The following is a 17,814-nucleotide window of genomic DNA, read 5'->3' as shown; positions in this document are numbered from 1 at the left end:
TTATAATAGTTGAGTAAGCCTAAATAGGCTTTCAGTTCTGTAACATTTGTGGGTGCTGGCGCCTGTTGAATGGCTTCCACTTTATTTGGCAGGGGGTGTAGGCCTGATGCATCCACCTTGTAGCCCAGGAACTCTGCTTCCTTTACCATGAAAGCACATTTACTCCGCTTCACCCATAGACCTGCCTCTCGCAGTCGTCTCAGCACCTCATTCAACGTCTCCAGATGCTCTCGAATGTTCCTACCCGTCAACAGGATATCATCTAAATACACAGCCACCTTCGGAATTCCTGCCACCAGTCCCTCCATTATTCTCTGGAAAATAGCTGGACTCGAGGAAACCCCAAAAGGTAAACGATTGACTTGGAACAAACCTTTGTGTGTGTTGAGGGTGACATACGCCTTCGACCCTTCTTCCAGCACTACTTGTTGATATGCCTGACTGAGGTCCAGTTTACTAAACCTTTCACCTCCCGACAGCTTTTCAAACACATCCTCCACCTTTGGCAAGGGATACTGCTCCAGCTTCGAGACTTGGTTCACTGTTAACTTGTAGTCACCACAGATGCGTACAGTACCATCTGGCTTTAATACTGGAACAATTGGTGCGGCCCATTCCGCAAACTTTACTGGTTCAATTATACCTTGCTTAGTGAGTCTCTCTAACTCAATCTCAACTTTCTTCTTCATCGCATATGGTACAGGGCGGGGTTTGTAAAATCTTGGCGTTACGTTATCTTTCACGTGTATTTTTGCTGGTGGACCCCTCCAGGTCCCCAGTTCCTCTTTGAACACTTCTTCATTGTTCTCCAGCACCTCTTGCAAGGTCAGGCCCTGCTGTTCTACTTTATGGAGCTGTAGGCAGCCCATGTTCAGCTCCTTTAACCACACCCGGCCTAGCAGGTTTGGTCCCTTACCTGCTACCACCATGACTGGCAACTGTTTGACTTGGTCTTTATATTTCACAGTCACTTTAACCATTCCCAACGTGGGAACTATTTCACCCATATAGGTTCTCAAAGTCACTGAACAGTCCTGCAGCTTCAGAGCTTCTCTGGGCCATAACTTCCCAAACTCAGCCTTTGACAGAACTGTCACACTACACCCCGTATCCACTTCAAACTGCACCATTTTACCATTTAAGTCCAACTGGGTTTTAATGGGATCAACTCTTTCCCACCTGGCCTCTTTCATGTTAAACATTGTAAACATTTCTTCGGCTTCCCTGGTTTGTTGATCTGTACCTTCACGCATGTGGTGTGCATACTGCCGTTTTATTTTTCGGTTTCCCTTCCTTTCCATTATACTGCTTTTTTCCTCCCCCTTTTTCGGCTGGTCTCAAGAGGGCGTTGAACGGCACATTTTTTTCACATGGCCCTTTTTTCCGCAAGCATGACATTTTTCAGTTAAAAAACGACAGTTCCGTGACAGATGTTCACCTCCACACCTGTAACAAGCATACTGACCAGACTTCCCTTGTGATTTATGCTCCACGACCACTTTATGCACTGGCAGTGGGGTCGCACTCCTGCTTCCCACCCCTTCAGTGGTTTTTTGTTGTAAATCACGAATGTCTTTAGTCGCTGTCTCTATGGCCTGTGCCAACTTCAAGGCCTTTTCAAACGACAAGTCAGGCTCCGCTAACAATCTGCGTTGTATGCGGTCGTCTGCAATGCCACATACGAGCCTATCTCGTAGCATTTCGGTCAGTCTGTCCCCATAATCACAATGTTGCGCCAGTTCCCTCAACACTGCGACATACTCCATTACCGTTTCATTGGCCAGTCTAGTCCTTGAATTTAACTTGAACCTCTGGACTATTGCACTCGGCTTCGGGTTATAATGTGACTGAAGTAAGCTCGTCAACTCTGTGAACGATTTGTCCCCCGGTTTATCAGGACTCAATAAGTTCCTCATCAGACTATACGTCTTGCTGCCCACCGAGCTCAGCAATATGGCTCGCTTCCGACCCGCTTCCATTATCTGGTTTGCCTCAAAAAAATGTTCCAACACTTCACAATACTCCTCCCAGGTCTGTGTCTGACAGTCGTATGCAACCAGTGACCCCAACATGGAACCAGACATCACTCCAGCAGGCCCCGTCTCTTCGTCGTCCGACATGAACTGCAGCCCACCGGTTTACTCGCAGCGGACTCGGAGGCATCCCATCCTCGTCGCCAATATGTTACATCCTGGGAAATAAGGAGACCACACGGTTTATGGAGTTGTAAGGCCTTCTTTATTAAGAGCCTCCAGGTGCGCACCCATGCTACATGCTTCCAACTTCTGCAAGTCATACATACACCGGAACCAACAAGTTACCAGAGGATACAGAACCAACAGTACATGTTGAATTCCCCACAGCGCCCCTACAGTACAACAACCACATTACCAGCCCGAATACTACATGATCTCTACCTGACTTACAAAGACATGTCCAACTCAGAATTGATGGACATGCTACACATAAAGATATCCAAGTCACTGCAAGCCACTCGCTCTAGTGAGCTAAACCTCACCACAACAATAAATAGAACATGCCGGAGGGATAGATTCCTGTCACAGAGAGTCCCCATGCTTTGGAACAAAATTCCTAACTACATTAGGCAGAGCCCCTCACTAACACTCTTCAAGAGAAACCTTGATGAGTGGATGGGTAACAGAAAATACACCCCGGGATCACTTCATTGGCTCTTCTTGATAGAGGCTCAGTTAATTAATCAATGGGGCGGTGAAAGTTGACACACTCTGGCTAGGCTTATAAATGCCCTCGGGCAGATAGCCTAGTACCTACCTATGAACCAATGAACCTATTTGTTTACTGGGATGGCCCGAATGGGTAAAAGCCCATTTTCAGTGGAGGCCTGGGCAGAAAAGCTTCATTGAATGGTTACAAAGTTTTACAGGCATAAGAGTCGATACAGATAGATAGTTACGGAGTAAAATTGGGACAAGAATGGATGGACACAAAATTATTAAATATTCAGTTTCCGTGATAGTGAATGTAAAGTTTTAGAGTTGGGATAGTAATAATTATACACACAGTTAGAGCAGAATCTATAAGGTTAACATTCAGTCTCAGTGGTATAGTATTTCTGACTTATATGTCAAACCTCCATCACAATCTATAGATATGTATACTTAAACGTAAGTCTCAGTGTCTTCTTGATTGTGACTGCATTACATTTTGACCTTTTGACCTTTTGATCGTTTGCATCTGTGGGAGTATTAATTGAAGGGATAGGGAGGACTTTTTTGAATTATGCTTTACCTATGGCTACTTGTCAAGTTAAAATTACCAAAATTCAGCTAACACAAGCCAATCATAAAATGCGCTGATGGACACAAATCTGTAACACAACTTTCAAATAGAAATTAATAGGTATTTTTACAAATTTTGCATAAGTTTAACAGGACTGTAGGCTATAGGCAGAAGCTTTTTTCTTCTGTGTTCTTCCATTCTAAATGATTAGGCCCACATTATCTAACGCATACTCTGCTAGGATGTAGGAGGCACATAAGACTGTAGATTTATATGACAGGAGATTTGGCTTTATACCAGAAATGTACAACAAATGTTAAATAAATAAAATAAATGTCTTACAGTCTGGAAAGGTACATTTTTAGTAGGCTGTAAGTGCAAACAGTGGCATTTAACCCATGTCATATGTATTGTTGCATAGGTGATGATAGCACAAATATGAATTGAGTATAATCTTACTGTATTACAACAGCTGATGTCAAAAGTTAATTAAATGCTGAAGCAATATCGCAATATCTAATTACTATTGTATACATAATTGTAATTATAAGTATGTTATGTTGCTATGGCTAATTTGTAGCTCTGCTACACAGATGATATATGACTGCTTTGTTACTTGAAATGCTGTTGTTGCAAAGACATCGGATTAACAGTTTTAGTTGTCTGTGAGTTGGAGGTCAACTGTTTCAGTACGTCTGAAAAATCAATATTACGTTTTGCGGTGTGGTAATAAAAAAAACATATGCACGTAGTCTTCAAATTAACAATTCAGATTGTAACACAATCTAGTATCATTGATTTAAGGTTTTAGTGATGTGGAGACCTAATATATTACAAACACAAATGGGAATTTCAAAGTCTGCTTCCTTTTTCTGCTGGATAAATCATATAGTAAGATTAAGAGCCCTCACTGTCCCATTCTGTAAACCACTACTTTTCAAAGACGTTGATGTTGCAGTCTTGACTGTCAAAGGCAGGAGATACATGGTAGTGGAAACTGTTTTAATGCCAGACACCAACATGTTCCGACAGCTGTAATAAATGCCTCTCACTGGTTTTCAAAATGATGAGGTGTGAAACAGGACAAAAGCGTATAAACTGACATTTGTTTGACAATACTGCAGCAAACGCAGTTGGTTTTGCATATCTATGACATTAAATGTAAATGTTGTTCTCAATGTGCATGGTACGCTAATGTAGCTTTACTTTTATTAAATGCCTTAGATTAAAATGGAAAGTGTGCTACACCAATAAAAATAATTAATGTGAATAAAACTGACTTTTAAAAAGTATTAATGTTACCATGTATATGCATATTAAGCCTTACAGACAGAGAGTGGGATTATAGGGTCCAGTTCATCTATTTTTATCACTGAATCTCTGCTTTGCAACATATTAGGGCTATTTTGTTCCATATTGCCAGACTCTATATACACAGGATGTGAGTAGTGCAGATACCTGTTCGGATAGGCAGCATCACAAATTGTGTGTCCAGTTGTTAATGGATCCTGTGGACTAAAAATACATCTGACCTCGATATTGCAGGAGCTCTGCCACAAGGCCCTACACCTACAAGTTTACTGAGAATTTTGTCAGTTTTTAATGTAAGCATATTTATCCTGAAGAACCGTGCTACATATTAACTTTATGCAGTTACATACATGTCTGCTCTGTGACTGAAAATATCTGAAATACTCCATGCACTTTAAGGACCTCTTTCTAAGTTGTCCACTGTAGCTTAGCTACTAGACTACAAAGCATATGCCAGTTATTTAGTCTCAGGAAATTACAGAAAACCTGTTTTACTTGCATCTCTTTGTTAATTGTTTCATTCCGGCAATAAATGGATTGTTTTTGATTTAAATTAACCTGAAAGGAGGAAGCCTGCTCCACTCAGTCTCACTATGCTCAACTTCATTTCACTCACCTACACTACCCCCCAGTTCCCACCCAATTATTCTTACTCCAATATTTCTCTTCCTACATATACATTTCACTTGTGACTGTTATTCCAAAACCCTCCCCGAATGACCTTACTACTTCTATACACACACTTCCATTTCCTGTTTCCTACTTCCGTATCTCAATTTAATTTTTAGCCCCATTCCCATCTGTCTTTCTCCCTCCCTCCCATACTGCTTTGCACTATATTCCTTTATAACCTCAGCCTTCCCTAACATTATTTATCTGTTCCACATTGTATCTTGTTTCTTTTCCCAAATAAACCCTCATTTCTTCTTATTTTGACTACATTGTTATACTCTAACCTTTAATACCCCTCTATTCCTTAAATTTCAGAGAACATACCAGGACAATCTACTTCACTTTTACAGAAAATACTTCTCCCCTTACCTGTCCTGTTCCAGCTTTCAGAATCCACCATCACTGATTCTCCTGCTGTCCTGCAACTTGTTTCCTTCATTGCTACGTCCCCACTTCCTGACATCTATAAAATACACATTGCTGCACTTAATTGGTTCTGTCTTGGGGAGCCATCTAGCTTCAAAAAGTTAAAAAAAAAAGTTTGTCCGTCACTTTAAAAATGCTTACTTTAGGCTCGCTTAAAGTTCAAAGTTTCTCTGTAAAATGCTTAGTCTAAAGCATGTATTCTCTGCCTCACATATATGTTGCATGCAGTAGTATTTCTGATTTTTGTATGACTTGTGGGCTGTTGAAATGAAAGCTGCTACAGTATTTATATTGCCTTTAATTGTTTTGCTTTATTTACTGCACTAATGAATTAACTAATTAATTAACAGGTTTGGATTGTTAAATGCAGTCCAAATCTGTACCATTTTAGTAGTTTAAACATGGTGCATTTTAATAATATATTTTTGCAGTACCTCTTTTACAGCCTTCAGAAACTGCAAAGGAACTGACATTTGTCAGGTCATGTAGTCTGCATTATCTGGAGTGATGATCAGAACCTCCTGATCTTCGTGTCCATTACATAGTCATTATTATTGTATACTAGTGTGATACAGTACTCTACAAGATCTGATTATAAAGCATTTCTGCAGTTAATTAAAAGCTGTTACTCTGGAAACTAGTGTAGAGGAACAAGGCACTGACTTGTTAATGAGCTGCTTCCTGTGACAAGGGTGCAGGGTTTGAATCTTTCCAACTTCATTTACCTACTGTGTCACATTGAGCAAGTCACTTACCCAGACAGTGTTTTGGAGCAACTGAGGATTTGGGTTAGGTTCCTTAATGGTCTCCGGGACTGCATCCCTAAAAGTACCTTATACTGTTACCATCTAGTCATTTTTAAAAGTCTTTCATCTGGCTTTGCTGGACTAATGTGTGTGTGTGTGTGTGTGTGTGTGTGTGTGTGTGTGTGTGTGTGTGTGTGTGTGTGTGTGTGTGTGTGTGTGTGTGTGTATGTGTGTGTGTATGAGTGTATGAGTGTGTATGTGTGTGTGTGTGTGTGTGTGTGTGTGTGTGTGTGTGTGTGTGTGTGTGTGTGTGTGTGTGTGTGTATGATTTAAGTTGGAAAACTTTGGCTACTGTACTTGTGTGAAACAGATTTGAAATGTCTGACTTTGATCATTATTATTTTTAATAATTTTTTGACACAAACGTGAGAAGAATGCAGTCAACAACATAACTATAATTGCTGGGTCTGAGGGATGTCTGTGGATAAAATGAGTGACCCTGCTGAGCTGATAAAGTTAAACTGTCATTAGTCTGTCTTTTCAGGACTAGTGTGCATTTGGGTAAAACAAACTGGAATACTTTACTGTGGCTATTTTTAATCACAATTAGACACAAGATCTATAATAAACAGTCAGTAAAGTTCAAACAGGCTTAGCGTCCCAACCAGGAAAATAAGTATTCCTGCTAAAGTGTAAAACAGAGATAAACCTTTAGCAGTGTCGCAGGAACACAACGGCTTGACACATTAAATGTAAGAATAGTCCACTCGTCCAGAAAGAACAATAGCTCCACATAAAAACAGGAACGTTCTTTATTTTACAATCAGTGAGCGCTTTCACCCATAGAGGGCTTCATCAGACTGTACAAAGCTAGTTGTGAGGCACAGCCCTTAAATAATCAAGTTAATTAAACAATTTACGCTCAATTAAAAAATTTTTAAAAAGACGATACTTTTAACAAAATGTTAAAAAGCATTCACATATTCAAACTTACACTATTGCAAATAGTGTTATTGAATAAATGACTTATCTGTCTAAAAACTGCTTAAGTATTGCTATTTATCTAAAATAGCGTAGCATACTTTCAAACTATTGCAGTACTAGCTAAAAACACCAGATGGAGGTAAATCTTAAATCACAAAATGCATTGTTTAGGCAGAGCTTAATACTGAGGCTTTTACCATAAGTATAGACTTTAAAAAGTTGACTATGCATAGTTTAAAAGTTTTTTAAGTATGTTTAAAAAGTGGTAATAATAAGTATGCCAATAGATAATTCCATAGTTTTAAGATACAAATGTAGATGGATTTATGACAGTATGTACATTGACTGAAACTATAATACCTATTCAGTCCATATAATATTTTTCATGAAAATACTGTCAATAGAAAATGTGAGCAAACAATATTAGTAAGTGCAATTGATGTAATCCATAGTCATACAACTTCTTTGTTGTGTTTGAGACGTCCACATATTATGATTCATGGAAATAATGTCAGTAAGAATTATGGACAAAAATTGTAAACAAAAAATATAACTACAATTAATGCATTCCATAATCATACTGCTTCGTAATCATAGTGTTAACAATATATTTCACAAGAAATAATAATATTAATGGTTATAAACATAATAAGTAGAGTGAATATTATTACTTTAAAGTCTTTCCTAATCCCTTCTTTTTAAGAAAGGGATAAATATTAATCTTGTCATTCAAGCCTGGGGGGTGATCAGCCTTACAACGAATGATCCATCTAGTTTCATGTTCTAGAGTGGTTGTTTCTATATCACCTCCCCTCAAGGTGTGTATAATGTTTTGTATGACAAAAAATGTGAAGGTATGTTGACTCCCTTTCTTACTAACATGTCTAGCCAAGGCATTCCTTCCATCTCCTATCCTTATCCTGTAATTATGTTCCCTTATTCTCTCTCTTAGCTGTCTGTTTGTTTTTCCTATATAGAAAGCTGTGCAGGCACCGCACTGAGCTAGGTATACAACATTGTCTGTCCTACAGGATGTGCCAGTATGGAAGGTGAAAATATGCCCTGTAGCTGGTAACTTAAACTGTGTATCTGTATTGATATAAATGCATTGATTGCAACTATTACAGGGAATAGTGTTGGTGAGATGTGTAGAATGGTTGTTTGTCCGTCACTTTAAAAATGCTTACTTTAGGCTCACTTAAAGTTCAAAGTTTCTCTGTAAAATGCTTGGGCTAAAGCATGTATTCTCTGCCTCACATATATGTTGCATGCAGTAGTATTTCTGATTTTTGTATGACTTGTGGGCTGTTGAAATGAAAGCTGCTACAGTATTTATATTGCCTTTAATTGTTTTGCTTTATTTACTGCACTAATGAATTAACTAATTAATTAACAGGTTTGGATTGTTAAATGCAGTCCAAATCTGTACCATTTTAGTAGTTTAAACATGGTGCATTTTAATAATATATTTTTGCAGTACCTCTTTTACAGCCTTCAGAAACTGCAAAGGAACTGACATTTGTCAGGTCATGTAGTCTGCATTATCTGGAGTGATGATCAGAACCTCCTGATCTTCGGTGTCCATTACATAGTCATTATTATTGTATACTAGTGTGATACAGTACTCTACAAGATCTGATTATAAAGCATTTCTGCAGTTAATTAAAAGCTGTTACTCTGGAAACTAGTGTAGAGGACCAAGGCACTGACTTGTTAATGAGCTGCTTCCTGTGACAAGGGTGCAGGGTTTGAATCTTTCCAACTTCATTTACCTACTGTGTCACATTGAGCAAGTCACTTACCCAGACAGTGTTTTGGAGCAACTGAGGATTTGGGTTAGGTTCCTTAATGGTCTCCGGGACTGCATCCCTAAAAGTACCTTATACTGTTACCATCTAGTCATTTTTAAAAGTCTTTCATCTGGCTTTGCTGGACTAATGTGTGTGTGTGTGTGTGTGTGTGTGTGTGTGTCTGTGTGTGTCTGTGTGTGTGTCTGTTTGTATGAGTGTGTGTGTGTGTGTGTGTGTGTGTGTGTGTGTGTGTGTGTGTGTGTATGTGTGTGTGTGTGTGTATGTGTGTGGGTGTATGAGTGTGTATGTGTGTGTGTGTGTGTGTGTGTGTGTGTGTGTGTGTGTGTGTATGATTTAAGTTGGAAAACTTTGGCTACTGTACTTGTGTGAAACAGATTTGAAATGTCTGACTTTGATCATTATTATTTTTAATAATTTTTTGACACAAACGTGAGAAGAATGCAGTCAACAACATAACTATAATTGCTGGGTCTGAGGGATGTCTGTGGATAAAATGAGTGACCCTGCTGAGCTGATAAAGTTAAACTGTCATTAGTCTGTCTTTTCAGGACTAGTGTGCATTTGGGTAAAACAAACTGGAATACTTTACTGTGGCTATTTTTAATCACAATTAGACACAAGATCTACAATAAACAGTCAGTAAAGTGTCCATAATCACTGAGTACGGTATTTGTGGATTATAATGACAACAGTTGGAGTGGTGTTTTGTGATTGGAATGTTCTGAAATAAGTACTTTTGTCAGTATTGTTTCATACATTTTATCTGATTACTGGAAACTATTTTCAAAACTAGAAATTTAAAACACAATTTAACACACATTTCTGTATTGAACAAAAAATGTAATGTAAAGCAATCAGATGAACCAAACAAGTCACGTGCATTTATGCATAGCCTTAAAATTGTAGGTGGGGGCCCACAGTTCAAAAACAGCCCAGGACCCAAAGTACATCTAATCCACCACTGGCCAGATGCATTTTTAGGGAATGGGAATTTCAATGCATTTTCAATGAATGTGAGTTAACAGGAGAAGAGAAGGTTACAGTTGCTCATGCTAAATCTGTTTTCAATGTGAGACTGATGAGTTTTGTTTAGCAAATGGCCATCAGTGTTTGTGCTATGACATTTGAAATAAAAGTTTGTAAATACAGATCTCTGTAATCACTGTAAAACTAAAGAAGAAAATGATATGCACACAGGCAGGTTTAGCAATGATTATGGTAACTGGATCGAGAGAGGAAAGAAGTGGGACACTGAAATGTCTGCGGGGGGGGGGGGGCTCGTTCATTACCTTGCCTATGGCCCCATTTGACCATGATCCAGCTCTAATCACAGCTGGCCTTTTCAATTCATCTGAAACCTTAGGTAACTCATGTTATTTATTTAAAATATTACTAAGTGCTGTTATTAGTTTTACTTTCATTTTTTCAGTAGTCTAGGAGAAAATCCCAGTACTGGTTATTGCCCTGTATACCCATAACTGTTCCAGTTCCATTAGGACCTTTTCTTCTGTAAAGGAACAACAGCTGAATCCATTATTCTGTGTTCTCATGTTGGCTGGATTGGGTGAGTCTCTCCTCTTCCATTCAAGAACATATGACACTAGTGTTCAGCCTTGCTTTTTTCACTGCCCTTCACCAAAAAATATTCTTGCATTTTATTTAACTTTGTTGTTCATCACTTTTCTATTTATTCGTCTATCTATAAAATAATTTTTCTTCCTTCTGGAATGGATCAGCTGACATTTTTTTGTCTGACTCTTTGCATTTAAGACTGCATTTGCAGCTGCATTCTGTTTTACTTGGTGGTGCTGTGTATGCATTTTACTCCATGATTGCTAGGTGCTTTCCCTTCCTTTTCATGTAATTTCATTTGCTACCCACATTATTTTGTGCTTACCTACATATTTATTTTTTGCAAAGGTTTGCTGCTTCTCATGTGTCAGATGTTATACTTTCTCATTGTCCCTACCTTCATTATGGTACAGACTTTATGGTAATGTTGCATTGTTTTTGCAAAGACCCATCTAATGTCTGGCCCTGTCATTTTTATTAGATTCATTTCTGTAGTTCAGCTGATGGTGAGAGCTCAACGTGTGCCCAGTTCCAAGTTTCAGATTCTAGCTACTCAAACAGTTTCAGACATAGAGATAAGGCTATGAACTGCTGAGGACTTTCATTCTAGAGTTACGTTTTTTTATTCTTTCAGTCTCTGTATGCCCACTGTGTGACTCTGACCAAGTCAATAACTGGACATTTCCCTGTGTCACCCTTGAGAAGAGGAACCTGTATGTAGGGGGTTTACTCATTTAGGATATAAATAACAATGTCCTTCTCTCCCTGTAATTTTAGAAGGCCACATCTAAGACTATTCTGTCCAGTGGTCATCTGCCCCCTTGTAGGGCTTCATAAATGATCTTGCTCTTTGTTGAGGATACTGACAAAGTGTTGCAGTTAAGAGTTCAGCTGGTATGTTAAAGGTCCTCATCGACAGTACCCCCCCTTTCTTCTCTCATCCTAAAGTTACAGCTGATTCTTTTCTGATATTCCCACCCCATGAAGGGGGCCTGTGTACAATGACATGGTGGGTAATGCTGCACTTTTCATTCCTCGTGATCAGATACAACCCTTGAGTTGAAAGAAATGCATGACTATAGCTCCAGAAATTTGTTTCTTTCTGTTTTTTTCATACATGGTTAATTGTTTAAGTAGACATGTAGTACTGCTTGTTAGTCACATGGTTTTACTCTATTTTTCAGATTTTATGAGAAAGTACAGAGTATACATGCCAATATTTACGACAGGTCTACAGCTGCTGTGGCAAACCCTTTGCTAGCCTACACCTTGATAAAGCGACTGCACAAAGAATGGAAGAATGTGGCTCATAGTACAGAAGCCATCGACAATGTGGAAGGTGCCTGAGTACCTATATTTGTTTAATCTGTTATAGTTTATTCTTTGTGACGGCATCATAGCTGTAGCTTCTCTTGTTCGTTCATCCATTTTCCACCGTATGTTATGTTTTGTCCTGTTCAGGGTCATGAGGAGTCAGTCCCCATCTAGTTAAGTAATGGGTGTGACTCACTGAGTCAACTCTGGACAGGGACCCATTCTGTCACCAAATACACACATTCACTCCACACTGACACATAGGTGCAGTTTGGAGTAGAACCTCTTCAACCATCTAGCATGTCTTTGGTATGTGGGAAGAAAATGGTGCTGAAATGAAGCAGGCATAGACACAGGGAAGGTGTGCAGACAGCACACCTTCTACAGGTCACACACATGTAAATAACACACTGCTGTTATACCCTCAGTTAAAAAAAAACATCTGTGCACTGGTAGTTTTATATGGCTGTTTGTAAGTTGTGACACAAAAAGATTTCATTTCATTTAAAAGTAAATTCTATCACAGGGAACTAAAATGTAAGCACATATCTAAAATGTACTTTCTGTTTACATTCAACTTTGCCTGTGAAAAATCTGTGACATTGCTTTTTGTGTAACAACCATCTTTTGGGATTCTGTACGTGAGCTTGTGCATTCCAAGGGGTTGTTTTGTGATGTTATGCTGTAAAACACACCTTCATCATCATCACTGTAATAAAGAGGAAGCAGATTTATTCTTTCACCAGGGAGATCAGATCTGCACCAGGGCACACTTCATGTAAAGCTCCATCTGTTGCACCCTCCTGGTTTAGAACACTCATCTATAATTGTGGCATCCATCAGTCCATCATGGCTACAGTTCACAGTCATTCTTCATAACTACCCCAGCAGATGCAGAACAGCCAACAGAATGAGGAACCCTTCCTTCAGCTGCCTTTGCAATGGCCACAATGTGCCTTTGTTTATGTGCATGTGTGGGTAACAGATGGAAATGTACCTTCTGCATCTTTTGGGCAGCTACAGTTAGAATACTGCAATGTCAGTGTCTTCATCTTCCTTTTCTGATAGAATGAATATGCTCATGTCATCACAAGACACGTTCACACTGCCATACAAGCAGATTGCTAGGAATGAACCATCATGTCAGCAGTTTCATTTACTGACCCTTATTTCCACGCCATATTTTATTTCTGCTATTAACTGTGTCAGTTACATGTTAATGTGTCATACTGTCAAGTTGTAAAGTAATGCCCTAGTACTAATTTTGTTTTTTACTGTCTTTAGCACTGAAAAACAACTATGAGAAACTGAAGTGGCAACTACCCACCTTTGAGGACCTAGAAGGAGCTGCAAAAGGTCTGATGCGATTGCAGGATGTTTACTCCCTCAACATAAAGGCACTTGTAAACGGGCAGTTTCAGAGACATGCTGGTAACAAAGCACAAGTCATCTACAGTCCAGCGAATCCTCTTACTCTGTCAGCAGATGATTGTTTTCACATTGGCAAGGTAAAGGAAGTGATGCTTTATTTTAAAATATGCGACAGTGTGAAGATACCATTAGATACCCAGTTAAATAATCTTTTTAATTTGCCTCATAAGAATAATGCAGAGAGACGGACTTTGTTACTCAGCTGTGCAAAATAAATGACTTATTTAAAACAGCTGAGAGACCGTAAATGACAGCTGCAGAAATATATTATTAAAAGAGGGAGTTATTCATTCATATGGTCTATCACTTAAATCATTTTCACATGAAGTAGATTCTGACTGAAGCATACAATGCCTGAAATCCCCAGTTACTGAAATGCTCACACTCTGTAATGTTCCATAAACATACACTGACCTCAGATTAGGTGCAGGGGCACCTACTCACTGTGCGTGGAAAGGATCTAATTTATTTAGCTTTTCGCTGAAGTCCTATGAGATGTGTATCTGAGCTCTTGCAGGAAATGAAACTGGTCTGTTTTTACTGGACTTAATTCCACTCTTCATTACCTTTAAATACCACAGAAGTATGTTTTAGTTTGTAAATTGTTGAAAAACATCTGAGACAACACTTTCTTTTGATAATTTCAGTGCATTTTGCTAACTGGATACAACTTAGCTTGACAGTGTTAAAGGCAATTTTGGAGCATTACTAGTGATTATCTTGTCAGACAAGGTCATTTTCTCTTGTTCTAAGAGTTCAGATTACTTCCGGCCTGGTATCAGGCTGTATTCTGATTGCCCGTTTTAATTTTCCTATATATATATATATATATATATATATATATATATATATATATATATATATATGGGTCTACTTCATTTGACCTAACTTTCATTTGCCCGACAACCATTACTCTGACCCCAATTGACTGAAAGCTCATTTGCCCGAAAACTCATTTGCCCGAAAACACATTTGACTGACAACTAGTATTAGCAAGAAAATGGAATATGCCCCCCTCCCCACTGTAGTGCGACCCTGGAGTTAGAATATATAGGTAGGGGGTGGGGGCACAGCCCCCCACAAGGGGGGTGGGGGGGGTGAAGCCCCCCACTTCATTTCATATGATATTGTTAACTTTTGATGTAATATTGCTTAGTAAAAGAAAAGTAAGTGGGGGGCTTCACCCCCCCACACCCCCCGTTGTGGGGGGCTGTGCCCCTCACACCCCACCTACCTATATATTCTAACTCCAGGGTCGCACTACAGTGGGGAGGGGGGCATATTCCATTTTCTTGCTAATACTAGTTGTCAGTCAAATGAGTTTTCGGGCAAATGAGTTTTCGGGCAAATGAGCTTTCAGTCAAATGGGGTCAGGAAACTGAGTGTCGGGCAAATGAAAGTTAGGTCAAATGAAGTAGACCAATATATATATCTATGGGCAGCCACGGTGGTGCAGCGGTGAGCGTTGCCACCTCACAGTAAGAGGTTTTCTGGTTCGATTCTCAGCTGGGGTGCCTTCTGTGCGGAGTCTGCATTTCCTCCCTGTTCATAGGTTCATAGGTTCATACTAGGCTATCTGCCCGAGGGCATTTACAAGCCTAGCCCATAGTTTTGTGGCTTACGCCACCCCTTTAGTATGGGGAACTATACCCATTATTTTGCTGTGCCTCTGTTGAGCAGTGACACTGAGGTAATCCCTGGGTTATATCTGCGATCTCCCATCCATTGGTCAAGATTTCTCTTGAACAAGGCCAGCGAGGTGCTCTGCCTCACATATACCGGGATTTTATTCCACAGCATAGGGAGTCTTTGGGTGATGAATCTATCCCTCCAGCACGTCCTATTAATAGCCGTGTCGAGGTTTAAGTCTCCCGCCCTTGTGGCTCTGACGGATCTAGATTTTTGAGGTGAAGCATATTCATCAAATCTGGGTTTGACATGGCCTTGTATGTTAGGCAAAGGTCACCTCTGAGCAAGCTGACAGCGACTGAATAGAGCTGGAGTTCTTTCAGTCGGGCAGCATAGGACAGATGTTTGAGACCCTTTATCCTTTTGGTGAGAAACTTTTGTGGCCTCTCCAGCTGCTGCAAGTGTCGGGTCAGATACATTGCGAATGGGGCATTGTACTCAATCATTGGTCTGATGAGTGATGAGTATAGGGAGACTATGACCTCCCTTGATCTAGATGAGAATCCCTTCATGATAAGGTGGGCAATGTAGAAGGTATTCCTAACTACTTTAGCTACATGGGTGTCGAATGACAGACTACTATCAACCTGGGTCCCCAGGTCCCTGATAACTTCTTCTGTACTCAGTGGATTGCCACCTATTTGGTAGCTAGGGGTAACCTTGTTTTTCCCGAAGGGTATGACTATGCATTTTTGGCATTTAACTTTAGGCCATGGCTCTGGCACCAGTTATCCATTTCTGTGAGACCCTTCTGAAGGATATCTGTGTCAGATGTGTTTTCTACTATGGCCCAGTTTGCAGTCATCTGCAAACTTTGTCAGCCATAACCCTCCTGTGTTTGCTTGTACTTGGAAAAGTAGATGCCAAACAAGAGTGGGCCCAGGACTGAGCCCTGTGGTACACCACTTGTGACAGGCTTTGAGTCTGACATGGCGCCAGCAACTCTGACCCTGTGGGTTCTGTCACTCAGCCAGTTTGCAACCCATCTTGTGATGTATGGGTTAACATTTAAGCTGATGAGTTTTTCAATGATACCCGAGTGGGGTATTGTATCAAAGGCCTTCGCCAGATCGAGGTAGGCTGTATGGACTGCCTTTCCCTCATCAATGGCTTTGGTGACTGTTTGAAAAAGTCAACCAAGTTTAGAAGGCATGATCTGCCTTTGACAAAGCCAAACTGGGATGGATCCAAAGTCTGCAAATTCCCTATGTCTTTATTTATGAGGTCCATTATGATCCTCTCCATGGCTTTGCAGATAAGGCTTGTCAAGCTAATGGGCGGTAATTTCCAGGGTCGGTGGAGGCACCGCCTTTGTGAAGTGGGACCACAGTTGCAGTCGCCACTCCTGGAGTGCGTATCCAGAGGTAAGACTATGATTAAACAGCTGTCCTAGCTGTGGGTTTAATTCCTCGTTGAGTTCGTGGAGCACACAGCCGGGGACACCATCAGGTCCCATGGATGCTGTGTTTTTGCTTTGGAGAGAGCAGTTCTCACTTGGGCGTTGGAGATGTTTGGGGGCTGCAATCGCTTGGTATAGATATCTCTCCTTTTGGGGAGGGGAGAAGTTTGCACTGAACCTGTCAGCCAGTATGTTGGCAATGTCTGTAGGATCAGTAATCTTCACATCATTTTGAACTAGTTCTGAGCATATCTGGGAGTTTCCTCCCAGGTTTCTAACATAGCTAAAGAAGGCCTTATGATTGTCTTTTGAGTCTTTAGCTATTTTTCTCTCAAAATTTGCTTTGGATGATTTTATGAGAGCTCTTAGTTTTTACTTATAGTGATCAAGGGTGTCTTACCTTTTAAGGATTTTGCTCTATCTTGTAGTAGCTTCCTCCTTTTATTGTAGAGTTTGTTTATGGCTGGGGTCCACCAGAGTGGACGCTTGCCTTTGGTACAAAGAGTCTTTGTTTTGCTTGGGATTGCCTTATCCATGCAGTCCTGCAGGTGCTGGTAGAAGGCATTTGTAAGTGATTCAGCGGCTTGAGTACTGTTTTCCGTCGGCTCGGGGCCTTAAAGGAGACCACTCTAGTCTTTAGAAGTGTGAAGTCGGCTTTGAGAAGTTCTTTACTGTGGTCTTTTTATTTCAGGTGGGGTGGGATGAGGACCTCCAGCGAGATTAGTTTGTGATCTGATCTCACCAGTGAGGGTATACTTCGGTGTTGAACATTGTGCTCCCATGTTCGTGATGATGAGATCAAGTATGTTTTCTCCTCTTGTGGGGATGGTGACTAGTTGTTCCATGGCATTTGAGTTTATGAATTCCAGGAACTTTTGGGCTAGGGTGTTTGGGCTTGAGTAGTGTTCCCAGTCTATATTAGGGTAATTGAAGTCACCTAGTATGATGGTGTTTGGTGATACATTTATCCCTCTAGTGTTTTCAGGAAGGCCATGTGAGGTTCCTGAGTTTGTGAGGGTGGCCTGTAACATGCTACAATTTGCAGAGCAGTCTTGCCTATGGTTAATTGCACCTGGATGGTCTCCGATGCATCGTGCGTTGCCACCAGTCTTGAGGTGTGGGTGTCTTTGATGAATATGGATACCCCCTCCTTTCTTGGTATTGTCCGGATTTTGGGGCGGAACGCATGATAAGAGGT

General features: G+C 40.3%; 1 protein-coding gene across 2 annotated transcripts in view; it reads left to right on the top strand.

Annotated features, from left to right (window-relative positions):
* Positions 1–17,814, top strand: part of P4HA3 (prolyl 4-hydroxylase subunit alpha 3) — a 1,158,229-nt gene that overhangs the window by 264,452 nt on the left and 875,963 nt on the right. For both annotated transcript variants that reach the window (XM_044073397.1, XM_044073396.1), the window contains exons 2-3: positions 11,968–12,122; positions 13,382–13,605. In XM_044073397.1, the coding sequence (XP_043929332.1) occupies positions 11,968–12,122; positions 13,382–13,605 (379 nt within the window). The remainder of the gene's footprint in view (positions 1–11,967; positions 12,123–13,381; positions 13,606–17,814) is intronic.

The sequence above is a fragment of the Protopterus annectens genome, chromosome 5.part1, assembly GCF_019279795.1.
Source record: "Protopterus annectens isolate FY-2018-M chromosome 5.part1, PAN1.0, whole genome shotgun sequence".
Lineage (NCBI taxonomy): Eukaryota > Metazoa > Chordata > Ceratodontiformes > Protopteridae > Protopterus > Protopterus annectens.
The sequence above is the reverse complement of the archived record's forward strand: the minus strand, read 5'-3'. Positions and strand labels throughout refer to the sequence as shown.